At 47.7% G+C, this 27900-nt stretch overlaps 2 protein-coding genes across 14 annotated transcripts in view; one reads left to right on the top strand and one right to left on the bottom strand.

The window, feature by feature from the left end:
* Positions 1-302: 302 nt before the first annotated feature.
* On the bottom strand, positions 303-17838 carry med14 (mediator complex subunit 14). 2 transcript variants are annotated; one of them, XM_084477965.1, is made up of 29 exons: positions 17453-17838; positions 16903-16929; positions 16682-16787; positions 16409-16582; positions 16138-16267; positions 15708-15836; positions 15292-15399; positions 13887-14019; positions 13626-13776; positions 13414-13525; positions 13137-13262; positions 12871-12949; positions 12469-12628; positions 12196-12390; positions 11937-12071; positions 11595-11671; positions 11016-11176; positions 10124-10270; positions 9475-9719; positions 8856-9125; positions 7628-7889; positions 6761-6883; positions 6287-6463; positions 5182-5420; positions 4144-4323; positions 2871-2978; positions 2497-2622; positions 1512-1701; positions 303-1082 (listed from the first exon to the last, which is right to left on the bottom strand). In XM_084477965.1, exons 1-29 carry the CDS (start codon positions 17623-17625, stop codon positions 1012-1014), a joined length of 4314 nt encoding a protein of 1437 aa, XP_084334091.1. In that variant the 5' UTR covers positions 17626-17838; the 3' UTR covers positions 303-1011. The 2 variants fall into 2 exon arrangements, with proteins under 2 accessions (XP_084334091.1, XP_084334092.1); XM_084477966.1 differs by lacking the exon at positions 6761-6883.
* A 1414-nt stretch (positions 17839-19252) lies between these two features.
* The window catches only part of usp9 (ubiquitin specific peptidase 9), a 40101-nt gene continuing 31453 nt past the window's right edge, over positions 19253-27900 (top strand). For 6 of the 12 annotated variants that reach the window (XM_084478804.1, XM_084478806.1, XM_084478802.1 and 3 more), the window contains exons 1-5: positions 19256-19695; positions 24013-24281; positions 26558-26703; positions 26819-26898; positions 27239-27351. In XM_084478804.1, coding sequence (XP_084334930.1) covers positions 24180-24281; positions 26558-26703; positions 26819-26898; positions 27239-27351 — 441 coding nt within the window. In that variant the 5' untranslated portion in view covers positions 19256-19695; positions 24013-24179. Of the gene's footprint in view, positions 19696-20178; positions 20518-24012; positions 24282-26557; positions 26704-26818; positions 26899-27238; positions 27352-27900 lie in introns of those variants that run through there. The other 6 variants (XM_084478800.1, XM_084478799.1, XM_084478808.1 and 3 more) reach the window with 4 other exon arrangements.

Genomic DNA, 27900 nt, shown 5'->3' with positions numbered 1-27900 from the left:
TCATGCGTGCAAGGTTGCTCGACGAAATCCGAACATCAAAAGCCCACGCCCTTTACAACCTCGGGTTTTCGGTCTTGAACGGCGCTCTAGATGGGAGACCACCAGGGCGACCGGCATCCTCTATGTATGATGTCATGTTTTGGGGCTCACTGAGTCACTCGGTGGGACGACCGCAGGCTGTCTCGCATCCACAGTGGCCGACAGGTGACTTTACACCAGCTGTTGGCCAGTCGGTTGGTATTTTAGGTCTTAATGGAGGGGATGAAACCACACACACACACACACACACACCGGTCCTACGATTCATTTATTAAATAGTAAACAAAAGCAGACAAGAGGTCTCACATAGATTCTTCCTTCAAGTTCTCTAGAGCGGTCTTAAATTACAGCTAGTGTATAAAGTTTGTCACAGTTTTACATTATTTAAAGTGACAGCTCAAAATGAAAAAAAAGACAGACTTCTTGACATAGTAAAGGGAGGAAAAGACATTTAAATAGTGTGCTAAGAAAAGATATATCTCCAGTATTGACCTGGGCATTATGTAAAAAATGAAGACAATCTGTAGCAAAAATCCAACTCAACTGTGCAGCAAAGTCAAATATACAACAATGTACATCTTTTGGTATACAACCATATTTTCAATAATATTTAGAAGTGCACCTGAAATAAAAAAAGCAAACAGATATCTTCTTTTTTAAATTTCTTTCCCATAAAATGCCCGCTCCTTCAAGGCACATCACCACAACAGTCGCCCGTTTCTCAGGAAACCAACTGCATTCTCCATAAGTAACTCTGTTTTTTTCGTATTAGAAGCTGTACATTAGCATTGGCAGGAGCAGAGAGAGTAGATATGTTGCATTTTGACATCGTGAGGCGAGGGGGTAACCCTCTCCTTGGTACAGTTTGGTGACAGGCAGGGCGATCGGTTGTCAGTGTCAGAACTCGTTCCGTCCAGTTTGGGGGGCCCCTGGGAGGTTTTTGAATCGCTTGCTCGCCTGAGGGCGTCACCACTAGCGGCCACCAGGGGGCAGAGCGAGGTTGGCCATCAGCTCGTGAACAGAGGCGAATATCGTGCACTCGCCTAAAAGGAAAGGACAAAACAAATACATGACATGATCAGAATTCAAAAGAAATTCGTAGCGTTATGAGCATCGCGTGCGTGTTATGAATATCGCGCGCGTGTGTGTGTGTGTGTGTTATGAGCATCGTGCGTGTGTGCGTTATGAGCATCGCGCGTGTGTGCGTTATGAGCATCGCGTGTGTGCGTTATGAGCATCGCGCGTGTGTGTGCATTATGAGCATCGTGTGTGTGCGTTATGAGCAGCGCGTGTGTGTGCGTTAGGAGCATCGCGTGTGTGCGTTATGCGCGGCGCGCGTGTGTGCGTTATGAGCAACTTGCGTGTGTGCGTTTCCCTGGTTGGGCGTGTGTGTGCGTCTCCCCGGTTGGGCGTGTGTGTGCGTCTCCCTGGGTTGGGCGTTCTCGTGTGTGCGTTTGCGCGCGGCGCCTCACCCTGGCGCGCCGGGTGCAGCTCGTTGAACCTCCGCAGGATGTTGGACACGGTGAGCGCGGCGGCGCCGGACGAGCTGTGCTGCCGGGGGATGTCGGCCTGCTGGGTGAGCCCCGTGGCCATGTCGTACACGATGGGCACGATGATGCTGAGGGGGTCCTGGGGCACCGGCACCCGCTGGGTCAGCTGGAGCTGAGGTGTGAGGGGGGGGGGCGGAGGGGGGGGGGAGCGCATGTGAATACAATACAAGGACGATTTTTGTATTCATATGGAAAAGGAGGGTTAGGGTTGGGGGGGGGGGGGGGGGTTATGTTGGGAGGGGGGGGAGGGAGGTTATGTTGGGAGGGGGGGAGGGGAGGTTATGTTGGGAGGGGGGGGGGGGGAGAAGATGGTTATGTTTAAGTGGTGGAAGAGAGGGTGTGAAAGATGAAATGCGTTTGGTTCAGGAGGGAGAGATATAGCAAATAAATATTCAGCTGTGGATGGATTAACGTTGAGTGTGAGGATTCAAGGTATTCAAAACAGGAAATAAAACAGGGGGAAAAAGGTGTAAAAAAATAGGTGTGATCGTCAAAAAAAGTTTATTCATGTAATACCAAATAATTTAATGTATTAATAGCAAAGATAGAAGATAAAAGCTCTGGAGGGGGTCTCTTGTAACCCATGCTGTGCATCAGAGGGTTATACACTTTTTTGGAACGCTGTACAGACAGCTCCTGCTGCTGCAACCAACGACAGCATTCGCTCTGTAGTCGAGGACACTTTTCTAAAAAGCTGTGTGAGACCGTCATCCTGTATAGAAAACCTTTTTCCTTTGTGTTGGTTATTCCGTCGGAATAAAAGTTTAGTTTAGTGAATAAAAAAAAGAAAATGTCTGCAGAGAGGGTCTGAGGAGCCAGAGTGAGACTGCCGAAGGCGTCGGCGCTCTGAGATGAAACGATGTCATGAATACGTTGAGATAAGGCGGGCCGGGCCGCCGGTACTCACAAAGAAGAGCATCTTGGATTTGAGCACCACGGCGATGGTTCCCGGGGGCGCGATGGGGGGCGCACTGGGCGGGATCGTCAGACAGAACTGGACGTTCCAGTTCAGCTGGGCAGCCTGGTCAGGGAACTGAAGCCACACACACACACACACACACACACACACACACACACACACACACACACAAAGACGTCTCAAGGTTAGATCCTTGAAGCAACACAATGTATTAACCGCCCAGGGCGTGTTACCACACTACCACACTAAGGATTGAATTAATTGATCCGACTCATTTTACACATCGCTCGTAGGCCGTGCGATAATACTAGTCAAGATGCACCGGGTACAGAACTCTGCACCACTCCGCACCGCCCACTCACCAGCTCCAGCTTCATGATGCGCACGCAGTCCCTCAGGATGTTGGTGGGGGCTCCCAGTAACTTGGTGAAGGCGTTCAGCGTGTTGTATTTGAAGGGAGGCCCAGCCACCTACACCACACAGGGAATATGCAAACGTGATTCAAACGAGAAAACCCGCGGATTTGTGCGCGAATGTTTCTCGAGCGTGATCGAATGAAACACACACACATTGTCAACATTCATGACGTCTCTATGATTTCTGTGACGATGATCTTCAGTCCAAAAGTCCCTTTTCGCTCGTTGTCGCCAACTAGTGGTTCAATAAAGCAGCACAGTGATACTGTTTTTGTGAACCATAACTAACCCACTAACCTAAATCATCAAGTCAACACCACCCGCCCCCCCCCTTTCCCCTGGCCCAAAATATATGAACGGACTAGTTCTGAAATAATTCAACAAAGTGTGGAAGAACTGAGCCAGGCAAATGTTTTCAGGGAGAATAAAGAAAAAATATATATATTTAGAGTCACGATTCTTATCTTCTATGATTCTGAATAGATTCAGAACTATAATGTAATTATACCCCATTTTGTCTCGGGGTTTCCTTTGTGTGTTAAGATGGTAGCAATCAGTTGATATGACTTTTTCAAATATAAACACAACGTCATCTTATATACACTTTACTCTGCTTTCATGCCACAGTTTGCCACATTGCTTTTCACACAGCACACAGCGGACTGGACTAGATCCGGAAATGAGAACCTACCATCTTCTTCAGCTTCTTCAGCTTCTACCATCAGGTAGACGCTTTAGAGTCCCCACTTGCAGGCTGAACCGTTTTAGAAATTCATTTGTGCCCACCTCAATTAAGATCCTAAATGCCCCCAGGACCAAATAAACTGTGCAACTATACTATTCATGACCCATGGTATAATACAGTGCGCGAGGGAGGGTTTGGGTGGGTGTGTATGTCTCTTGTATACTGTGTATATGTGGCCTGGGGCCTATATGTATGTATTGTCTTTACCTGTACTGTTATTACTGTAAAGCAGCTTTATATGACAGCATGGAGTCCACGACAAATTTCCTTCAAGGACAATCTTTGTATCTTAATCTTAATCTTAACCTCCAAGTACTGAACCGAGAATCGACTTTGGATCGGGAATCACTTTGAACTCCAGAATCAATATTAATAGAATCAAATCGTGAGTCACCGAAAGATTTACACCCCAACCACCCCCAGCCCAGCCTGTGCCTATCTGTACCCGGACGTCCCTGGACACCGGACACCTACCCGGGTCTCGAAGAACCTCTCCAGGACCTGCAGCTCCTCCTGGGACCAGGGCCCGACGTTCTCGGGCGTGACCTTCAGCTGGAGGGTCTGGTAGTTCTTGGGGTTGAGCGCCACGCGGCACTTCAGCACCTCCGTCTTGAACATGATGACGCCGGGCTCGTTGGAGTTCACGATGGACAGCTGCAGGTGGGGGGGGGGGGGGGGGAGGAGGAGGATGAGGGACGCAGCGAAGGCAGACACTAAACCGATGAACCAACAAAGATTCTCAAAATAAATTATCTGAGAGTGAGGCTCCAGAAATAGTTACTTAAAAAAAAATATGACTAGCAGGTCATTAATAATACACACACACACACAGACACACGAAACACAGTAGAGCAAAGTAGGCCATCCAAAAAAAAAAATCATATTTTAACCAGCTGATTAATAATGAATGAATACAATTATCCAATTTATTGTCCGTTCACAGGAAACCGCATCACATGCTCTAACGTCACCCCCTTAGCACAGAGCTAACACACCGCCAGATGAAGACAAAAGGCATGTTCCAGATCCCCTGCATTTGAGCGCATGCATGCTCCGAGACTTGAGAAGATCCGCTGGAACTAGCCAGAGACACGTCCCAAAGTTCCCACCATGTCAAGTCGGACACAGGTGCACTTAGTTTTTTAACATAGTTTGGGAGAGGGCACGCCTCTCTAAAAGGAGTCATGTCATTTCTCACGTGGGAAATTCCACGCGGTAATTCCAACCAACCAGGGCAACGTTTTGACGTGTCGAGGGGAGCGTCTTACGTCCGCATTTACTTGAGACCGTATGCACGGAAAAGCGGACGGAGGGAGGGAGCTCCCGCGAGCTTTTAAAGCCATGTGACACGTCGCATACTAGGGAAGTCATCACCAGCATTTCTGACGACGTTTTTTTATCCCAGAACGCATTATATTGTTATGCGAGGCGAACGCAACGCATGCTCGATCTGAAACACGCTTAATAAAACACCAAACCCCCCCCCGCACCCCGTCCATGTCATCCACTCACGTTGGGCTCGCCCTGGATGATCCGCTGCAGGTGGCGCCGCATGATGACGGAGCCCAGGAACCTCTCCAGCGGCGAGCAGAGGTAGCTGCAGGCCAGGCCGGGCACCAGGCAGGGCGTGGGCGAGGGCAGCAGGAGCACGTGCAGCGCGCTGTGCGTGAGCACCGTGGGGATGGAGGCCGCCCACGGCCGCTGGGGCAGCTTGCGGGGCGGGGGCATGCTGCTGGGCATGACCTGGGAGCCTGAGAGACGCACACACACACACACGCACGCACGCAAAGACGCAGACACACACACGCAAAGATGCAGACACACACGCGCAAAGATGCAGACACACACACACGCGCACGCACGCACGCACGCACGCAAGCAAAGGGACAGATAAAGAGAACCACATTTCGTCAAGAGCGCCTTTCAACACTTTACAAAACACTGAAGCACTGTGGCGTGTTCATCGTTTTTTTTCTCAACGTTATGGTTTGGATTCGTAAAAGTGTATTTGCATTGGTATTGGTATTGGTGTATATGAGTTGTTGCCATGGTGCATCTAGGTCTCCAAGCTTCCAAAAGAAAGTTCTTTGTGATGTTTTTGGTGCTTTCTTTATAGCGATGTTCCAAAGCTGTGTACTAATGTTCCAACTAGGGATCAACCGATATATTTTTTAGGGCCGATACAGATACAGATTTTTTTTTCCCATCAGCCTTAGTCAATGACCGATACTCCGATAACGATTTTCTTGAGCCGATACTGCTTTTGCTCCCTCAATTTACATCATAAAAACGACACAATGATGATAACAAATGTTACAAGTCTCAATTTTAAAAAAAAGCAACATTTATTGAACTGTCTGTAAATCATGCCGGGAAAAAAAAATATTGAAGAAATAAAATAAAATCGGCGAGCCGATATTATCGGTCGATCACTAGCGCCAACACTCTGGTTTTTAGATTATAAAATGTATTAAGATCGTAGTCTAAAGTGGCTTGACCCTGGATGTGGTGGGGAGCAGCAGCAGGAGTAAACTATCTTAGTAGCAGCGCTGGTAATGTGACTCCACTGCAGATGTGAAGAACCACAAGCCGGGGGGGGGGGGGGGGGGCCTCTCACCTGTAGCGGCCCGCGGGGAGTGCGGGTCGGGGATGGGCGAGTGCAGGGAGGGGTTCCCGGGGGACATGCCGTGGATCCGCGCCCCGGGAGAGGGCCCCGACACCTGGGGGGAGTTGGGCCACTGGCTCCTCTGGCTGGGGGACACCATCGCGTACGGAGAGCTGGGATCCAGGGCCCCTGGGAAAGACACAGAACGGGTGTCAGCCAAACATCCGCCGAACCCCGCACCGCCGCCGCCGCCGCTACTACTTACGTCCAGACCGCACCGTCGAGCCTACCTAGCAGAGGTTCCTCCACTGTGCTGTCTGACCCCTAGTACCCTCGGTGCCCTGAGTAGAAGACTTATTTGAGTCAGTCCAGCCCCGGCCCCGGCCCCAGCCCCAGCCCCAGCCAGCAGCGGTGTCTTTGCCCAGCCCAGCTGCAGACCAGCGGAACAGCAGCACCACCACGGCCGTTGGTCACTTTGTCACTTACCGTGGGGGCTGGCAAAGCTGGTCTGGCCCATGGCTATCCCCAAAGAAGAGGGAGACGGGGTGGGCCCAAAGGGAGAGGGGGCCCTGAGTGCTCCACTAGGGGAGCCCGAGGCATGGATTGGCCCTGCACACACACACACACGCACAAACGCACACACACACACCACACAAACACAAACACACACACACACACACAGAAAGGGCTTGTCAGACTTGAATGTCGACAAGTTCTCCACATCATGCACAGACATACGAACTTTCATTTTTTACACACACACACACACACACACACACACACACACACACACACACACACACACACACACACACACACACACACACACACACACACACACACACACGCTGGGCGGGAGGGGGGGCAGTGGTCTTTAGCTGGCGGGCTGAGACAGATGGACAGAGCCAGGCTAACTGCATGCATTTTCTATTGCTAGGCCATGGGGGTGTTGATTTGATGATTGAATGATACAAATAAATCACAAATAAAAAATCACACCGGGCTTCCAAAATTAAAATGCATACAAACTTGCTTGATCATTCATTTTCCGCAGTTGATACACACAGACAAAGACACATTGAAGGATTTGATATTGTTCCATTGAAAACAAATGTAAAAAAAAAAGCAAAAAAAGTGAATGGATGTTGGCTGCCGAGTCACACATAAAGCACAAGGCAACAGTGAATTGCACACACACACACACACACACACGCACAACCCCACACACACACACACACACACACACACACACACACACACACACACACACACACACACACACACACACACACACACACACACACACACACACACACACACACACACACGGAGAAGCAGAACGACCACGCTTACCTGGGGACTGCGTGGGCATCATGGAGGGCGACGGCGTGACGTTGGCGTGGTAGTTGGGCGGCGAGGTGAGGGGGGGGTACACGCCGCCGGCCCCGCCCCTCATGGGCGCCGCCGCCGCCGCCGCCGCCGACGCCGCCTGCTGCAGCTGGTTCATCATGTTGTCCATCAGGTCCCCGCTCACCGGGGAGGGCGGGTTGTCGTCCTCGTTGACCGAGCGCCGCCGGGCGTCCTGGGTGCTGTCCACGAACATGTTGAGGAACGTCTGCACGGGGGGGGGACAAGGCGAGAGGGAACCGTGTGCCATTTCCATCATCCGTGTGCAATGCGTTGGGAGGCGTTCGGCTCTTCTGATCATCGTTTTCAATCATTAAAAAAAAAAAAGGGGGGGGGGGGGCGGCTGTGGCTAAGAGTTAAGATATTATTTGGTGTCATTTGATGGAAATGCCATAGCCTACGGTGAGATATGCGCTGTGAGAAGATCTGTTTCTAGTTGACTGCGCCCGCCTCTGTATGAGCCGATTTGGATGTTAGAATCAGCTCCCGGCTGCTGTCTGATGAACTCAGGGCAGCTCTTCCTTGATTGGTTGGAGGGAATCTATCTTGCCTGTCAATCACAGGTGTGTGACTGCAACACTTAATCACGTAGAGAGGGAGCAGAGAGGGAGGGCGGGTTTTTGTTGTGTTTGTTTGGTTTAAATATCCTGCTCTGTCTTTACAGCTCTCGAACCTCGACTACAGCAGCTGCACTCGAAAAACTCGAAATACACTCGGTCACATTCAGATTCTTATCTCAACATATGGAGGCACATGGTTGAGTGGCAGTTAATTATTCCCCGGAGGAAAACAAACCAGCTATCACAGCTACCTGTGATATTTGCAGAAAGGTGCTGTGATATTTGAACTAATAAGGGGTGTGGGAAAAGAACTCAGGAGGCAAGTCACGGGTGAAAAGGCAGCCTCAAAGCAGCAAACGGATGGGATGTTAAAAAAAATTTATAAAACCTAACCCAGGACTCTGCAAAACCGTATGAATGTCAGATTAAAAAAATAGAATGATAGATGATAGATGATTTCATCAACAATATCCACAAGCCAATGAAACCCAAGACTCACACTGAAACGGAAAGCAACAAACCAACCGAAACCAAAACTGAAACCCTCCGACTGAAACCAACCCGACCGAAACCAAGCCAACTGAAAACCACCGGTGCGGCGCGGCCGGCGGTACCTTGAGGCCCGGCGCGGGGTGGAAGCCCTCCACGATCTTGGTGTTGTCGAAGAGGCTGTAGGCGCCGTCGCGGATGGCCACCACGCCGCGGCTGCGGCAGTAGATGTCGATGCAGTACATGTTGCGGAAGGCCAGGCGGATGTGGGTGGGCGACTGGGGCAGGATGGAGAAGCACTGGTAGGCCGTGTTGGTGCGCTGGGTCAGCCCCAGCATGGGCACCGTGGGCAGCTTGTTGATGGCGTTCAGCGGGGCCTGTGTGTCCGACAGCACCTGGTGGGGGGGGGGGGGATGGGGGTGGGGGGTGGGGATGGGACGGCAGACACCCTTGGTGAAGCGGAACGGGAATGGAATCTCTTTGCGTTTGCTTGCTACTAGACAGTGCATAACTACTATCCGTGAGAGACGTTGTTGTTATTATCGCATAAGCGTCATTAATTCACCTCATACAGCTGTGCCACCATTTTGCATAGTGAAACATCTGGAACATTACGGACATATACAAAAAAGGACATATACAAAAAAGGACTCTTTGAGTCCTCTCAAAATGGCGGAGTACCCCCAAAACTCATCTCACGACGCATACTGACGCGTACCGGCCCAATAGAGACGGGCCGGTTACCTGCAGCAGCTGCACCACGTTGGGGCACTTGTTGAACATCTCCTGCAGCTGGTGCAGGATGATGTTGTGGCAGTTGGAGCAGCCCGAGTTGGGCCCCACCGTGCCCAGGGCCAGGTGGAAGCGGTGGCCGCTGGCGTTCCACTGGATGGTGACCGAGCTGCCCTTGGTGGTGCCGTAGCACAGCACCAGCTTGCGATAGTTGTACAGGCGGATCTCCGAGAACAGGCTTAGGTACGACGGCATCTCTGCGTGGATGTTGAGGGGGAGAAATGAGGGAGTATGAGTCAACGCTCTTTTTAACATTTCCGTGGAATCTGAGATGTTCCGGGGCGAGGCAAGTACAGGTTTGATTTGATCTAGGATGGGTCGAGTCACGCACGGATCCTGTGAGTTGGTCAGATGAGATAGCTATATACCAGTAACTAACTATACAGCTCACTGATTTAAAGTAATAGCTTGAAGTTGTGTTAATCGTCTAAATTGATTACATTTCCAAGTGGTTCAATAAGAGTGTCTCTCACACGCACACACACACACACACACACACACACACACACACACACACACACACACACACACACACACACACACACACACACACACACACACACACACACACACACACACACACACACACACACACACACACCTGGCAGTGCGCGGGAGAAGTCGAGGACACACTGGTACAGTTGGCTGATGGCGCTCCAGTCGTTGAGGAACATCTCCACCACCTTGCGCCCGCCCACTGGCTCCGACAGCGGGTTCTCGTAGGTCAGGTACACGTGCCGCGTGGAGGCTGGCCGGAGACACGACAAGGGGGAGGGGTTGATAACATTATTAGGGGTCTGGGGTGTAGGAGCCCAACTGTAGGGCCAGGAAATTGCACAAACCTTAAGTATAATACTATTGAAACGGTTGACAACGACGTAAAGGTTTTACGTTTGGTGTGCGTTGCCCATGCAAGCAAATATGCTTCAAGCCGTATTTATTCATCAAATAGTCACTCACCAGAAATGTTGTTCTGCAGTTAACAGAACAACATTTCTGGTTCATCCAATCAGGAGAGAGAACACCACAAACAAAGAGAGACAAACGTCCTCTCTGCGGCTTCACTTCCAGGCAGCCAGACCTCCGTGTTGACTGACGAAGGAGAGAGACTACGGATTCCAGCAATCCCAGGAACGGCTTACACAAGCAAACATACCAGGCAATAAAACGGCTAAATTAATTCTAAAGAAGAAAGCTGGCAGGATTAAGCGACAGGTGTCATGCCAGCATTGGCATGACACAGGTGTGGCCTTTAATTGGTGGAAAAAAAACACGTGGTGTGTGTGGGGGGGGGGGGGGGGGGGGAGGAGACGGGCAGTGGCAGCGGCGAAATCAAACAGGAAGTTCAAACAAATCTATGACATTGTTCACAGTGCCCTTGTAAGATTCCTGGCACCCTTAAGCGGTGCATATAAAAAACGAGAATACGATTAAAAAGGAAGATCATAAAACAACAATGACAGTGTGAGGGGAGGGAGGGGGGGGGAGTGTACCTTGCTCCTTGCTGTGTGTGCTGTTGAGGGGGCAGTTGGCCAGCACCAGCTCGGCCACCCAGGTGCGGTTGTTCCTCCCCTGCAGGCGGAAGGTGCAGTCCAGCAGGGTGCGCTCCAGAGCTCTCCTGGTCTCTTCTCCAACACCCTTGCATGGTGGGATTCTGCAGGAGCGAGGTGGGTGGGTGGGTGGGTCGGGGGTGGGGGGTTAATCGGTTAATTGTGTCATTTTAAAGTTGAAAACTGTAAAAAAAAAAAAAAAAAAAGGCATTTCTGCCATTGGCGTCATTTTCATTTCCTGGCTGCTCATCAGACAAAGTTAAATGAAGACATCACTATGGGCTATGGTAACTTGATGATATACACTTGGATTATTTGACATTTTCAAAGACTAAATGATGAATTGAAACCAATACCACTATGTTGAATCGACAATCAAAACAACAATGTGGCAGCCTCAGCCTCAGTCTCAGGTTTTTCCCGCACTCAACAATAAAGTATCGACTTTGTCTTTGTCTTGGTAGCCTGCTGCAGAAACCCAGCCACGTGTTGAGAGTGCATGTGCGAGTGGTGTAGCGTTACTTGAGGAGGCGTATGGCGTGACTACAGCCGTCCCCCTCCACTTGGACGCCCTGGTTAGCGATCTCCATGTTAGACAGCTGAGATCAAACACAGAGAGAGAGAAAGAAAGAAAGGGAGGGAGGGCAACTCATCACACGGAGGAACAGAGTATAAAAGCCGTATTGATTGAAAGATAAGAAGGAGAGATGGTACCAGCAGGGTACCATCTCTTCTTCTTATCTTTCATACAGCCTTGGAAATGTAGGCCCTACTTCATGAACATACAATTATCATTATAATGGTAACATAGTTCATTTAAATCTTGTTCCTTGTGTTGGGGGGGGGGGGGGGGGGGGCACGCACCTCTGCCCTGAGACCAATGAAGGGCATGTTGGTGTCGCACATGGCGACCAGGTGAGCCAGCTCCTTGTTGAAGGCACACATCTCCCCAGAGCGCCTGGGCTTCTTGGGCTCCAGGGCACCATGGTCTCCAGATAGCTGCGGCGCAGGTCACACAAAGACACACAGACTAAGCACAGAATTCCATAAGACTGCACACAACACACTTTGACATCTAATTGGGTCTCATTTTACAGTACGGGGAGCGGGGGGGTTCCTGTACCTTCCTCTTGGAGCCCAGCTGGGCCTTCTTCCCGGAGGCCGGGTCCTGCAACAGCTGCTCCAGGTTGGGCTTGAAGTGCTGCAGGAGCTGGGCGCACGGAGGTCCCTCCTCGCCCTCCAACTGGGACACAGACAGGAAGGAGTACTTGTACTGGAGCTCCGTTGTGCAGCCGGAAGCGTCCACCATCTCCACCACCTGATGGAGGAGGACAGTCGTGTTAATGTTGGACGGAGGTTAGGGCTATGGAGGCGGGGGTGGGGGACGACGACTCACAATGTAGTACTGCGGTAGCCTGGTGAGCTTGATGAAGAGCTTGTGCTTGGACAGGCTCCCCGCGGGGTGCACGGTGCTGTTGGAGAGGTGCAGGATGTCCGTGCACACGGTGGGCAGGTGCTTCACCGACTGTCGACACCTCTGCTCCCCCAGCCAGAACCTGCACACACGGGGGGGGGGGGTGGGGGGGGAGAGAGAGAGAGTTAGAGAGAGAGAGAGATAGTGTGAGAGGAAGCCGAGTGGACTGGTTTACGATTACAACCTGCGGTGCAGATGTTAGATTGCCCACGAGAAGGAAAGGGAAGTGGACTAAAATACAAGCCTCTTTTCAGAACACTGTTCATGAAAAGGCATTCTATTATGGTTCATATGTGTATATAAAGACTAAAAAGCTGGATTTACTTAAGTTGTTGAAGCCAGGAGACAATACGCTTCATATCATCATTGATGGTCTTCTCAATGTCATCAAGCATGGACTGATCTGGAGAGAGAGAGAGCATTCACGCTGTTAGTGGAGTTTGTTGTCAAGTGTGCCCAGTAAGTTGATATACATATCCTATAGTGGATCACACTCTATGCCGTTCAATCGTATAATCCCTAGAAGAGAATTATCTGACATTATCCCACATTCCACATGATATACAGGATCCCATGTCGTTTGTCCGTACCTAGGCCATACAGCATGGGCTGGAACATCCCAGAATGCAGGTCTACAAAGATGTGCAGGCACTCAGAGCGGCCACATGGTTCCAGTATTGGAATGACCAGTGTGGGGAGAGCAGTCTCGATGAAAGCTGGAATAAGATGAAGCACATTTAGGAATTCTACCAACTAATTACAGAGTAATTAATCGGCACACAAAGCTTGGTAATACATTGCACGTGGTGGCCAGTTACGGAATACATCTGAAAGAAATCAAGAAATGAACAAAGAGGAACTGCTTACAATTATCATTGGGATTGCTGGTTTTAAGAATGGCTTTCAGTTCCTGCAGCTTCTGATGGGAGCGTGCATGTACGCTGTCAATCAAGAGTTTCTCGACTGACAGGTGGTCAATCTATGAGACAAGGGGAAAATGCTCAGTCGGAAGGTTCACACCAAATGCACAAATACAGAGAAACACAAATATCAACTGCATCCAAGTGCAGGAGGTCAACCTTCATGGCTCTCTCCATTAGTTTTGAGTCGCACGCGGGGAGTGGAGGCTCATGGGATATCTGGAGTGGCTTGGAGCCATCCGATTCGTCAATTCGGATGGTGACTTTGTGCACGGAGGCCGTGCCCGTCTTTCTACCCAACACTTGTTGACTGAAAGACGAAAAAGCAAGAGAGACACATCAATAGAGAGTCCTTTCCAAAATATCACACAATAATAGACATCCATATCAAACGTATTCATAGTGAATGTGTGCTCTTACTTCCAGACAGCGAGGGTGAGGTATTTGGCAGCATGGTACCGCTCCACCTGGACCAGGTCCCCCCAGCGCTCTCTGACCAACATGAGGGTCTGAGAGTGGAGCACCTCTAACTGCAGGGACAGACAGAAGGAGTCTGGACGCAACAGGGTTAAGGGGCAAACACAATACATGATGCGATGGCTAAACCGGGCACACTTACAGAATATTGCACATGAATAACCCTTCCCACGTTTACTACACAGCCAAATACGGAACCAACTGACATTAGCATGAGCTTGAATAAAATGTGCATCCAATGCACTGCACTTTGGTTTAGCAAGGAAATGGGAGAGCTGGCACCACCCAGGCTGCGATGTTTGTGTCTGTGTGTCAATGCAGTGTGGGTCATGGAACAGAGCATCATATTATCTTACACATCTCTCTGTTGATATTCAGAAGGCATTCAGGTGGGGATACACATCCCCGAAACACACAGGTCCTATGTGTTAAACACACCCCTTTAGAAGAAGAAAGGGGGCGGGGTGGGGTGGGGTGGGGGGGGCTATTGGGGCATTTGTATCGAGCACAGGCAACCCTTTGACAGGCCAAGCTGCACAGCTAACGGGGGTGCAGGGAGAGGGTGGGGGCAGGGGGAGGGATAGTGTGATGAGCATTGTGATTAGCGTGGCAGCACTCAGCTGGCATGCATGATTAGGACGCTTTGATGTCGCCTTGAATGCTAAGAAGATGTCCCCATTGTGTTATGTTTACCCAGTGCCCGCCGGCCAGAAGACTTTTAATTGTTTAAGGCTAAGGTTCGGATCCGATGTTCAGGAGCGGTCCGATAAGAAATAGAGAGCTGACGGTCGCATCAAAATGAATCGGTTGTCTCAGAGTTCTGCTCGCCGTGACAGTGAGGCGAATGTTACAATTATCACCGTGTGGGACAGGGAATATATGTGCTGCAATGCTCAACCATGATTAGTTATCCTAGCTTCAGGGAAAGGCTGCTGAAAGCAGATAGAGATTGACATAAAAAGATCTCCACGATATTGAAATATACAGTGTGTGTATTTTATGCAGTCTCCCACCTGGATGGAGCTAGACGTATATGATACTTGCCTTGGCACTTCAATCTTGCCTGGAGTGTATTTTTTTTTTAATACTTCAAAAACATTGATAAGAGCAACCGAGAAAAGTTGCCAAAAAAGCAGCCGTGCTTGTTATTGGAATGCTACAAGTGTATACATGGGCCAGTCAATACGCAGTATGCAACTGCACGGTGAGATTACTGCAACAGTGGACTCCAGAATGGCACTCAAGCCAATTGGCTACTGGGAAATAAGAAAGTGTACGCACAAGACACACACACACACACACACACACGAATACATACACACACAAACACACACACATAAAAGGATACGCAAACAGTTGTACATGTCCTGGAGGGGCTTCTCATCTGCGAAGAGACGAGCCTGGACTAACTCGTGAATGAAGTTGACCTGCATACTGTGGACCAGAGCTCTGCCATCTTATGGAAGCAATAGGAGTGAGGGAGGGACGGGAGGAAGAGCAGATGGAGAAAATTGGGCGAGAGAAAAGTTCATGGTTATAAACAGAAATAGGGAGGTAATTAAATGAAAAACTGAAATACTCACACATCAAAGAAATGTGTATACAAACAAGTATGTATAGTGAACGTGTGTGTGTGTGTGTGTGTGTGTGTGTGTGTGTGTGTGTGTGTGTGTGTGTGTGTGTGTGTGTGTGTGTGTGTGTGTGTGTGTGTGTGTGTGTGTGTGTGTGTGTGTGTGTGTGTGTGTGTGGCTGTTGTTGCTGTACCTCCCGTCTCCTTGTCCTCCACCAGGATCTCCAGCTTTAGGAGCCTCCAGGGGATTTCTGGGTCGTCTCCCATCACGGTCAGGGTGGCTTCAAACTCTCCCTCCACGCGGAACTTCACACGTCCATTAGCTGTACAAACACACACACACACACACTCAAACTTCAGCAAACCACTGAACAAACTTGCCGCTCACAAAGCAATTGAAGCCCATCAAGAGACTAGATCCCTTGATGTTTTTCTCTTCATGGTCTCAAGGGCTGCCTTACACTCAATGGTTATTACAGTTAATCATATCATAGTGGTAGTATCATGGTATCATACATGGTTAGTTACAGCCCAGTGTTTTGAAGGTTTGAAGGCTTGGTCATCATACAAGCATTACTTATGATTAGGTAGATGGACATTCATGTTGTATCCAGAGTTATTTACCAACTGTGAGGTTGGCGAGCTGCGGGGGCAGGTCTGTCGTGACGAGGCGGTGCCGGAGAATCTGATTGAGCTGGTTTAGAGTGGTGTGCTTCTCCACCTTAGTAATGGGGTCTGGAGGAATTATCTTATCCTGCACACACAAAGTCACAAGCTGGTCAAAAGCCATACAAGATCATAATCGTACTGTAATATATGTCCAACAACAACAGACCCAGAAACACATTGCCAACACAAGGTAGCAATTTAAAACACAAATAACACGACGACTCACTCGTATGCACGTGGGCAGGCGAGGGTAGGAACCTGTGGTGAGCACGTCGATGGCGAAAGGGATGGCGAAGCTGGGCAAGCGGGCGTGGACCAGGGCATCCCTGGCTAATGACGCAAGCCTATCGGCAGTGTCCACGAAGAGGAAGGCCTGCTGGTCCAGGAAGCCGGAGATCATCTGTTGTCATGGACACCCAGGAGGGGAAGGTGAGTTAGTACCGTGGTACCCGATCCTTATCAGCCCATTCATTTTTTTTCGGAATGCCGCAATACATACCGCACACTTTTCCACCTTCCCGGCGTTGCTTGCCCACTTGACCAGGGCCAGGAGACGAACAAAGAGCTGTCTGGTGCGGCTGGCAAACTGGACGATCTCAATTTTCCTATGAGAGAATAGGGTTTTTGAATCAAAACGAGGTTCGAAATTTCTCAGCAAAGTTTAAAAGATAGGGGACCAAAATCCTTTGACGTGTTATAACAGGAAGGCTAATGTCTTACCGTTCCATGTCTGTTTTTCGAGGCAGCCTGTACAAACAATCAAGATGAAAAGTCAGCCAGTGCATTTGTTTAGTCAGCACCAACATAAACAACACTAAAATCAGTTATGCTATGTTAATAAAATGGAACAAATAAATGTGGAACGTAAACACATTACTACAGACCCTACATAGCCACACTGACAAGCCATGGTAGGAAATTGGAAGAGAGACAAATACAATATTCCGCAATCTCTCTCAGAAAAAAAAAAGTGATATTGGTGGTTTTTCAATATATGTCTTTACATTTCCATTCAGTCATTCATCGTAGATGGAACAGTGTTCTGGCATGTCTCATTCAGTGCATCTACAGCATGTCTCACTGTCGTTACAAACACCGGCTGCGAGTCACTACGACTATTGCACGTACAAGTAACGGGAATTAAGTACAAGTCGGAGCTGCAGCGTTAATAGCAGCAATATTCGGGCTAATGAGTGTTAGCTGGTTAGTCTGATAGTAAACAGTCGGCTCTAAGCGTTAGGGCCTAGCCATTAAGCATACAGTAACTTACAGTTCAGCCAGCAGGGTGATTTCGTGATAGGTCCTCTGAAGAAGGAACTCAATGAGCAGACTCAGGCGGACTCCCTGCGTGGCTGGCGCCCCAGGTGGAGGTGGCTGCGGACCAGAGGTCGGACCCCCGAGAGGGACCAGTTGCCCATCTGATCCGATCTGCACTGGAGCCATTTTACAATGACAATACTAGCTAGAGCGATGCACACTTTCAAAGAAACTACTGGGTCTCGATAATTTCAAACAAAGGCCGTTTTTTGACGTACTCTATAACCTCTGTTTCTCAAAACAAGTTTTTTTCTATCGGCTCGGCGTCTAGATAGGACCAAAAACTCGCTTATTTGATCCAATTTTGGAACTCATTACGCAAAGGTTCAACGCTGTCCACCCGCCATCTTTGCTGTCTGGAATGATCACAAGTCCGGCTGTCGAGAAAATGCGGATACGGAGTCAATGAGGAATAGGCGTTAGATGTCTTCCTGGACCCTCCAAGGAGAGATGTGCTGAAAACCATTTCAAGAATCATCTCTACCATAAACAACTGTGAGTGAATTTTAGAGGACAGTGTGCCAGTAAATCCTATGAACCGGATTGATGTATTGTTTATGCTTCCTTTTCCCGTGTTAGAACGGGAGTCGTATGTAACAAAGGTAGCCATCGGAGACTGGTTGGCTTCAAATTAACAGCTGCCGTTTACCCATTTCATTTTCATTTTAGCATTTGCATCATACTAATTCAAGCAGGCATTGTTGCTCCCCGAAAAGAGAAAAAAAACAAATATAGTCAGCGAGCAGGGATAAGAAAAGGAGAGGGTCAGAGCCCATGTTTTTATTATAGCTATAATTGTATGAATATATTATTGCAATACAATTGCTGACCTAATAGGTCACGTTATATGCTGTAATCATTATTCTTAAAAAATGTAAGCCAAGATATACATTGCATTAAGTTTAGAACTGTCCCCATGTTATGTATTTTTTTTTAGATCATTGAAGAAACCGGGACCTTTTTTCTTATGTAAGTTCATGAATGGTACATACACCTGCTACATGTTATATTCCACAATAAAAAATAAAGTCAGTAAAAAAAATTATTGTAAAGAATGTTCCTGCATCCAAACTTTTTACTGGTTAACTAGCCTTGTTATTGCTACTAGCCTTTTTGGTTTGCCAATTCACCATGACAAACCAAATTTCACGAAAGTAACACACACACACACACACACACACACACACACACACACACACAAAAACAAGCAGGTTATATGATTTGAGTTGAAACACATTTAACATCCACACGATCTAAATGGCATTTAGTTTATATAAAACCTGCCTGTAGTATCCAGCTGCTGTGCTATTGTATAAACACAGAACCATCTAGCTGTTTGACCAGGATATATATATATATATATATATTACCAGGTGGGCCTTAAAAAATGAGTATGTTTCAGGGATAATACTAGTAAATAATGTGGACACTGTAAGCAATCAATCCTTACTGATGAGATGCATACCTCTGAGATTGCTGTAATTGAATATGGGTGGGTGGTGGCATGGTCATTTTTTTAAATGACCTATTTATTGATATTCACTTGTCAGACAACCTACTTCTCCGTTATAGACGAAGTGCAATAAGAAGCCCATGCAATGGGGGGCGGCAAAGCCCAGTTCCATGGCTCCGCCATAGAAATCCTGAGCTCAGCCTATGAGCTCAGCCCTTCACTTGCGTTTTCCGCTTGGGCATGTACCAAACCACGGAACCGAGAATCCTCGCTGGATTCGGAGTCAGACATCGTAATTCAGAATTTTTTTTGTCCATTCCGTTCGGATGGTGTTTCGTTCGCCGATGCAAGCTCGGTCGTAGGGCAAATTGGCTCACTGACAGCGTCGGCCGCCGAAGATCGGATAGTCGTCTGGACTGTTTCACCAGACAACGTTTGTGTCAAAACTGCGCTTCCGCCATGTTGAAGTGATTCAAGTTGTGACTGACTGCTGGGACCGAAGTGACAAGCCCCAGGGATCGGAATAGACAGAGTTGGGGGGGCTGCAACCGCGCCGGTGACGCAGGAAAAACACTCAAAAGCGGAGAAAAGCGTAGTAATCAGATCCCACGGCTAACCCTGTTTTTAGCCCGACGAGACCCACGGCGATATAGGCCACGTTTATGTAACATTACGACGACACCGCCAATCGTCCAGGGCTGAACGCAGCTTGTGAGTAGAGGGGAAGTCCTATCAAATTCCTGGTGAGTTGTTAGCCAACTAGCTCGCTAGCCTCCTGGGCTGCTGCTGGGGGGGTGCGTTAGCTGTTAGCGGTTAGCAGTTAGCGTTAGCTGCCCGCTAGCTCTAATATTAGCATCAGCTGGTGACAAGAGAGAGAGAGGCCGGGTAATATCACAATATCTGCCGGGGGGATAATTGCATGCGAGCGCGTTGCTTTGTCGTGCTTCCTCTGCTGTTGTTGTTGTTGTGTTGTTGTTGCCTGTTGTGAGTTGTCACCGGAGGGCTTGGTGGGGGGGGGGGGGGGTTTGGATATCATGTCGTTTTTAAAAATGTTGCGGTGGGAACGTTAAAACGAGAGAGAGAGAGGGAGAGAGAGAGAGAGCTTAGCTTAGCATAGCATAGCATAGCTTAGCTTCCTCCGCTGCTGACTGGCTGCTAGCTAGCTAATGCTAATGCTAATGGTTCCGGGACCCGTCTACAGAAGGGGAGAGTCAAAATAGCGTCCAGCGTTTCGTGTTTACAAGTTGTCGAAAATCAGTATACGTATCACACGTCTCCCCGGCCGCGGTGGTCAAAGTGCACCGTGTGGACGTGACGGGCCCGTCCGCTCGCCGTCGCGCTCTTGAGTCTTGCCCCTCATTTCGGGAGCTGATTGCGGGTGTGTTTCGTTTGTTTTATAACAACAGTGCGATTCGCAGCGCTTCTCCCCCCCAGCGGGGTGTCAGGAATTAGACGGGACCACTGTCACCCACAGTCGCGCTTTTGACGTGATCAACCCCCCTGGGTGGTGTGCATTTGTGACTGCCGTCTGGTCCACTTCACTGGGCTTTGTTTTTATTTGGAAAGTAAGTTTTGCCAAGCATGTGTGTGTGTGTGTGTGTCCGGCGTTCCGAGACAGCCAGACTGTCTGTCCATTTAAAAAATACGGACGTGATGGGTTCAAGTGATTGGTTAGCACCAGGCTAATGGTAGCCGCGTCTCCCAACCCAGGCAGGTAGGAAGCCCGCTAACGTTAGCGCGACCGTTCTGGTCGTTCGTAGTGTTAACAACACCACAGTTTACCAAGTCATCGGCTATACCCGGTTAGGTCGAGTGTGTGTGTTTACAGGGCAGACTAACAGCCCCGTTTGTGCAACACGACGCTGTGTGGGACGCGTAGATCAGTCTTAAAATCCCAATTTCAAGGGCCATGCCCAGGGAAAGGCCCGTTTCTGTAATGAAGGGGGCTCTGGGCGACGGGGCCTTCTCTGCTGTGTTGCTTGGGCGGATCGCCTTGCATGCTAACGTTAGCTACCGCAGCTTGTGTCAGGCGTTCACTAACTCAAGCTACAGCTGCTATTTAACCACACTGGCTCGGGGACGATTGTTACATCGTTTTTAGTTAGTGAGTTTCCACTGGACGCGATGCGTATTCGGGACGAATGTATTGTATAGACGTGTGTTGGATCTGATGCGTAGTTGACCGGCTAGAGCGTCTGAATGCCTTTTTTATTGTAAAACGTATTTTTTTATGATCTAAAAGCCGGTTATTTTCCAAAGGCCGCGGTTGCACCCCTATGTTGCAGCAGCAGCACCTGTCTCACTAGTGACTGCATATAACGTTTCTATACAAATGTGATGTCATGCACCTTTTGTGTTTTAAATAACAAGACGCCTTTTAACGCGTCAGCCCGTTACGGCTGGCCACCTGTGACACAGGAAACAGCAGTTTCACTACCGTTAAAGTATAAACAATTGAAATATTCGAAGATAATGCTTTTGGTGCTAGAATCTGTGTTGTATCTGTCTTATTATGCATAGAATCATGGTTGGCAGTGTTTTGTGAAATGTAACCGTTCATAGATTTGCAGCACTTCTGTGACAATATACTGTGTATTCGTATGCATAACGCTAAGCTGGGAGGCGGGACACTACCAAGTGTTTTTCCAAATGTTGCATTTAGCTTTAATGTAATGAACAATTGAGCACATATTGTGTTCTGGAGGATTCACATATATGTTGTTGTCTATCCTGGAATGGGGTTTGTGTTTAATGGTCCTGATGCAAGTTCAGGGTTAGGGTTAGGGTAGCACTTCACCGTTTGACTTTCACTAGAAACAGAATCATAGCTTTACAAAACCCCTTTCTAATCAATGTGCCTATATTTGATACATCTAGGGAATGTATATGGAGAGGCATTTCCTAAAGGCATTTGATCAAACAAATAAAACACTCCTAGGATAATGCACTTGTAAGACCAGTTATGGGATCTTTTGTACCCTTAAGCATGTTTTGTAGATTGTTGTTTTTGTTTACCAAAGCTAGGCATAGCCTAGGTCGGCCAACAATTGGAATTAGGTTGTATTGATTGAGACTCCCAACCGCTCAATTTATATCGTGACAAGATTCTGATTAACTCAGACAGGAAACTAGAATTTAAACAAAGCACAGCTCAACAGAAGGCAGCACACAATGTCATTGTTAATTGTGGGGACTGAAATACCACAATGGCCATGCAGTTGTCATTGGTAGTCATTGCATTGGTATCATGATCTACAGAACTTCATGTTGATCCTCTATGTGGACATGGACAACCTGCAGTTATGTTCACTTATGTGTCAGGCACATATTTAAATGGCTGCATGGGTTTTCATTGGAGAAAATGGATGCCAATGAAGTACTTCTGATGTATGCTTTATTTAAGGCAGCTTTAGCTGAAGGCAATAAGAAAGGGTTGTGGCTCTGCCAATAGATTGGCTCCAATGAGCTTCAAAATCTCTGTCATGGTCATAGAGGTATCCGTGCATCCTGCTGTTAAAATTCACTATGGCCTCAGTGTATTTTCTTCATTTGCTGTAGGCTATAATCATGTCACTCAATTGGTTTATTTCCATGACTATATAATACCTGGGGTTTAATTTTATTGTCCCAGGAATTATTTATATCTTGTAGTCTTTTATAAGACCTGTAGCACATTAAAGGTGGTGTGGGTAAGCTTTAAGATCTATTATTTTAGTGTATTTTTTGAGAGATGCCATTTACATCCGCTTTTGGTGAGTGACATGCTTTGTTAGAATAATGTTTTTTGGGGTGACTGCCTTTTCTGTATGTGCCAATTTGGATTTTAGACTACTTCCGGCTAATTTCTGACCAATGCGGGAATCTCTTCCCATATTTAGCTTTGAGGATCCCTCTGGCCTGTCAATCACAGGTGTGTGAATGTAATACTTCTGAATGGTGGAGCAATGTAGGGTGAGCGAGAGCATAGCGGTAGCGGTGCTTATTTGTTTGTTTAGTTTCCAAATCTTGCTCTATTCTCTTTTTTTGCACTCCTCTCTTGATTCTTGAAACTTGCCTAAAGCACCTTTTTTATGCTAAGATGACTTGTAGCTAGCCACATTACAAAAGTTCAGAATCATCAATTATAAATATTGATGCAGGAAGCAAATAAGCAATCCAATCACCATAACACTACCTCTGACCAAGGATAGAAGAAAAAAATACAGGTTGGAAAGCAAATCAAAAGCATAACACAGGCAGTTGCTGTATCTGTAAGGCTTGTACAGTGTGTCCAAGTCTTTATCATTCTGTACCATGTGTGATCCGATAAAGAAGTCATTAAAGTGCAAACTCATTTGGAGTTGCAGCAAGGCCCCCCACAAATTTTCTCCGATTTTCTCAAATTGTCTTCATCCATGCTCATATTTGTTTGCAATTCGTTATTAAATACTGATGTCCTGATTCTGGTTCCAGAAGTTGCTGATGGCACCTTTGTTCAAATTTTACATATTACACAGTACTTCAAAAGTTCTGATGCAGCACAATATGACAAATTATAATATTAAATTTTTCTTTTAATGTAACATTCTTTAAAAAAACATGCATATTAATCTATTTTGTATTTTGGCCTGCCTATCATGAACTCTAGTCTATAATTTTGCTATTAACTATACTTGTTTATGTCTATGATGATTCAGGGTTGATAAGACGGACCGGTTTCAGTCCTGAATTGACAGGTTCCATCATGTTTCACCGATCTCATGCTGGTGTTTAACTAGACTGCCAAGTACTCAGCTGATTTGATCCAGAGTTGGTAGAGCAGGTTTATCTTTTTTTTTCTTTTTTCTTCTCACAGCACGTGTTGTCTATCAATTTGTTTCTCACTCTTAGACCTGCTCAAAGGTTATGATGCATGCAGCGAGAAATAAAGCTAGGACCTGTTCAAGAATCGAGAAAGGGGCCACTTGCTTTTACGGATAACGCTTACAACTGTATGCTCGTCTTTTTTTTTTTTTTACCAGTTTATATTGTGTGATCAAGCAAGGTGCTCCTTTTGACCTTTGCCCTCTTCTTCCCCCTAGGTTATGCAATGGTCTCAGCGGCCCATCCAGACCTCCAGGTGCTTGTGTCCCTCTCTTGCGTGTTCGGACTCGTATACCTCTGCTCTACAGCTGAGGCGGCTGTGATTCCCCTCGTGGCCAGCGCTCCCTAAGAGGCCAAGATTGCCAAGATCTGCCCCGTGGCGAGCATGACGGCCACCACGCGTGGCTCCCCAGTGGGGGGCAACGACAGTCAGGGCCAGGGCCAGGCGCCCGACGCCCAGAGTCAGCCTCCGCTACCACAGAACCAGGTATGCTTCCTGCACCAGCAATACTCGGGGGGGGTTTGGGCGTCATCATTTCAATGCGTCATTGTCAGTGTGTGGCGATAATGATGCATTGACATACTTCGGGAACAGTTCGTTTTATGACTTTATTTTGCTGTTCTCGCCAGAAATTGATGGTGTGCTCAAGTTGATGGTCGTGTGTTTCAGTGGGTCGCTGCATCAATTTAACTTTTCGAATATATTCTTGTGCAGAATGCACAAACTTGAGCAACATTTACATTTGCAATGACGGGAGTGTTGCCAAGAGTGAGCCATTTTGTGCCAGTGTACAATCCTTCCTAGAGAAGTTGGTGGTATGTTAGCCTCCATTGTCGTGGCAAGTGAAAGATTATCTCATTGGGGAAGTAAAACTAAATTCAAATTTGTCCCACGTCACCGCTGACCTTGAAATGCACATCCAATCATCAAACATCTCTTGGCCCCACATCACCACATTATAATAACTTCTTAAACAATGCTCATTCCCTAGGTTGATTTTACGCTACAATATGTGACATCGATGGGGATTGATACACATGTAGGTTTGGGACCGATCAGTACGCAGCCTGAGCTCTTTTAAAGTAGCCAGATCTCATGCATGTGTATTCTCCTGCAGCGTTCCATGAACATTATTCGGCTAATTAGGAGAGCCAGAGCTCTTTTGTACAGAGATAAGTACATCACTAATAAAATCTCATGTGTATTCTCCTAAAAGCTGCCTCATCCGTCCCCAGCTTTTCCCCTCCTCTGCGATGGACCTCTTTTGCAATTGCGTTTATTTGATTATTTGACGTTACTGGTGTGCATTGAGCAAATTGCTGTTGCAATGTAAAATGCCCTTGTTCCCTATATCCCCACAAGCTCTGCTAATATGCAGTGGAGGGGAAAACCATGGTGTTAAGGGCTGCATGTTGACCTGCAGGCAGGTCCAAAGACTGCCACAAAATGAACACACCATATAGTAGGCTTACGGGTCAGAATGAGGATTCACAATGTGCAGACGGTGGGTCCGTAATTGCAATTGGCTGGCAATACCCAACCCATAGCACCTGACACGTCTTCCGCACTGGAGTGGCATTCTCACCTTCTTGTTCCTCATTACTCCCACTCTGCAATCCAGACTCCCCTTTCCTCCTTCATACCCAGTGGCACACACTTGTTTTTTAGACCTCCTCTGGCTATGACTCTTGATCTCGTTTTATCTTCCGGTTTTACATGCGTTTGAATTACAATGGTACCGCGTGAATGACCACAGAACAATGCTACTGGCACCATTGCAGCCACTCACATATTGTAACGGAATTGACCTGCGACCAGAAGAGTGGGAAGCCATGTGTCTCCCTTTAAGTCTCCCTTTGCTGGAGCGCAGACAATGCAGCATACTTATTTTTTTCTGCTCCGCTACAGTTAACGCTCACACATAAGCACACACACAATGATGCCCAACCAGAGGAAAAGGCAGACTAAAGCCAAAGCATCAATGAACAGATCCTCCTGAGCGTGTGTGTGTGTGTGTGTGTGTGTGTGTGTGTGTGTGTGTGTGTGTGTGTGTGTGTGTGTGTGTGTGTGTGTGTGTGTGTGTGAGAGAGAGTTGGTGCGTGTGGGTGCAGGCGTTGGTGCGTGAGTATGCATGCATGCGTTGGTGCGCGCGTGCAGGTCTCTGTTGGTTGGAGATGAGCAGTGTCGAGACGTGAGAGGCAAGCTGCCTATGTAGGTCAGCCAAGCAGAAGGAGCCTTCTGTACACACCCCCACATTTGACAAGTTGTGCAGTGCTCTCCCTCTCGCTCCCTCATACAGCTGCTAACGTTGCCATCGTTGCTCAAATGCAGTCATTAAGTCAGGGGAGCGGGCTCAAGGGAAGAGTCGCTGCTCCTCCGTCGGAGACGCACACACACACACAGACACGCGATTGTCTCTTTCTTCCCCCTGCTTCCTCATACCCCCCACACTTTCTTTTCTTCGTTCCATTAGGGGAACTATTGATAAGTCTGTATTTTAAAAAGCACCAGATTTATACTCGCTAAAAGGAGCACCCGGGGGTTTGAACAGTGAAAACAAAAGTAATTCAGCAGCCAACACTAGGAACACAATCTCCCATCATATTTCTTTCTTGAATAGCCGTTTTTTTGTTGGCCGCACTTAAACACTACTACTACTAAATGCTACTGCGTACTTGGCAGCATTTTCTAAGGCTAGTTTGGTTTTTAGAAATGGGTGTGTTGTGTGTCCTGACTTTTTTTGAACTTTGTGATTGCTGCAGGCCTCGTCCCCCAACTCGTCCAATGAGAACTCTCCAGTGAGCCCACCAGATGAGCCAGGTCAAGGGGACGGACCTCCTCAGCTGGAAGAGGAGGAGCCAGCCTTCCCTCATACTGACCTTGCCAAGCTGGATGATATGATCAACAGGTGAGCAACGCAGCATCATTCCATCGGACCCACTGGAAACACCACCAACTGTCTTTTGCATGAATGTGTCTTGGCACTCTCTGGCCCAACGTGGTGGCTGTTTTTCCCCCCACAGGCCTCGATGGGTGGTTCCAGTTTTGCCAAAGGGAGAGTTGGAAGTCCTCCTAGAAGCTGCTATAGATCTTAGTAAAAAAGGTATGTGGGAAAAAGAGGAGACTGTTTCCTGGCAGATAAACTCTGAAGGGTGTAAACCACGTGGTGTGCACGTGGGTCAATGTGGAAGGGTTAGAATCTGTAAAAGTGCTCTTTAAGATTTCCACTATCGGAGTTCTAAGGCTGGATTTGGAACCCTGACCCAACCCCAGCCCCCCATTTTGTCCGTAAATCATAAATATATCAAGGGTGTAGTGTTGATAAAAGGCCATAACGACGACAATATTGGTTTATTCATCATATAAATTTCCGCCTAATGTGTTTCCCTCAAACCTCTGAGAACGATTAGGATCTTTCGTTTTATTTTTCCACTTCTTTGCAGGACTGGATGTCAAGTGTGAAGCGTGCCAGAGGTTTTTCCGAGATGGTCTCACCATCTCCTTCACTAAGATCTTGACAGATGAGGCAGTCAGTGGATGGAAGTTTGAGATTCACGTAAGTCAACTTAAGATCCATGGATGCTGCTTTAAATTGGTCCCCTCGGAAATTGTGACGCTGCAAATGCAAGGGCATTCATTAGTGGGCCTTAGGCTCAATTAGCATTGTTGCCTCATTCGGCGATAGATAGTTAAACTGAACTGACATTTATTGACATGTCTTCGAATTGCTCCTTTAAGGACCCGGTGTTTGGGCATGGCACCAAGAACCAGATAAACCGCCCACATAATGCTGATTATGTGGGTTGGAAAGGAATGCTGCATTCCCTTGAAGAAAAATCCTTTCCTGTGAAGTGAAAACATATAGGCTTTTTGTACATCATGTTTCCTTGACCAGTATTTACAGAAAACACCACCTTTTCTTTTCTCTCATCCATTAAACACATAAGGTCGGAAAAAGACAGACACCTCCCACGCTTCCATTTTTACCTCTACTGATGTATATTTATTTATATATTTTCTGGGACCCAAGCATATATCTTACAACTCAGGTTTTCGGTAAGCATTTCTAAAGGGATGAAATCAGACTGCATAGCCAGAGGCGATC

Source organism: Micromesistius poutassou (assembly GCF_964030765.1).
Source record: "Micromesistius poutassou genome assembly, chromosome: 14".
Lineage (NCBI taxonomy): Eukaryota > Metazoa > Chordata > Actinopteri > Gadiformes > Gadidae > Micromesistius > Micromesistius poutassou.
Note: the sequence above shows the minus strand (reverse complement) of the source record. Positions and strands in the feature narration are given on the sequence as shown.

Excerpts from the sequence above, each read along its gene's own strand:
- med14 (XM_084477965.1), bottom strand. The coding sequence starts at position 17,625 with ATGGCTCCAGTGCAGATCGGATCAGATGGGCAACTGGTCCCTCTCGGG. Across the intron at positions 11,177-11,594 it reads CACGCCATACGCCTCCTCAA|AATCCCACCATGCAAGGGTG; the intron begins GTAACGCTACAC and ends TCGCTCCTGCAG. Across the intron at positions 2,979-4,143 it reads AGAGGTTCTTCGAGACCCGG|GTGGCTGGGCCTCCCTTCAA; the intron begins GTAGGTGTCCGG and ends TGTGTGGTGTAG.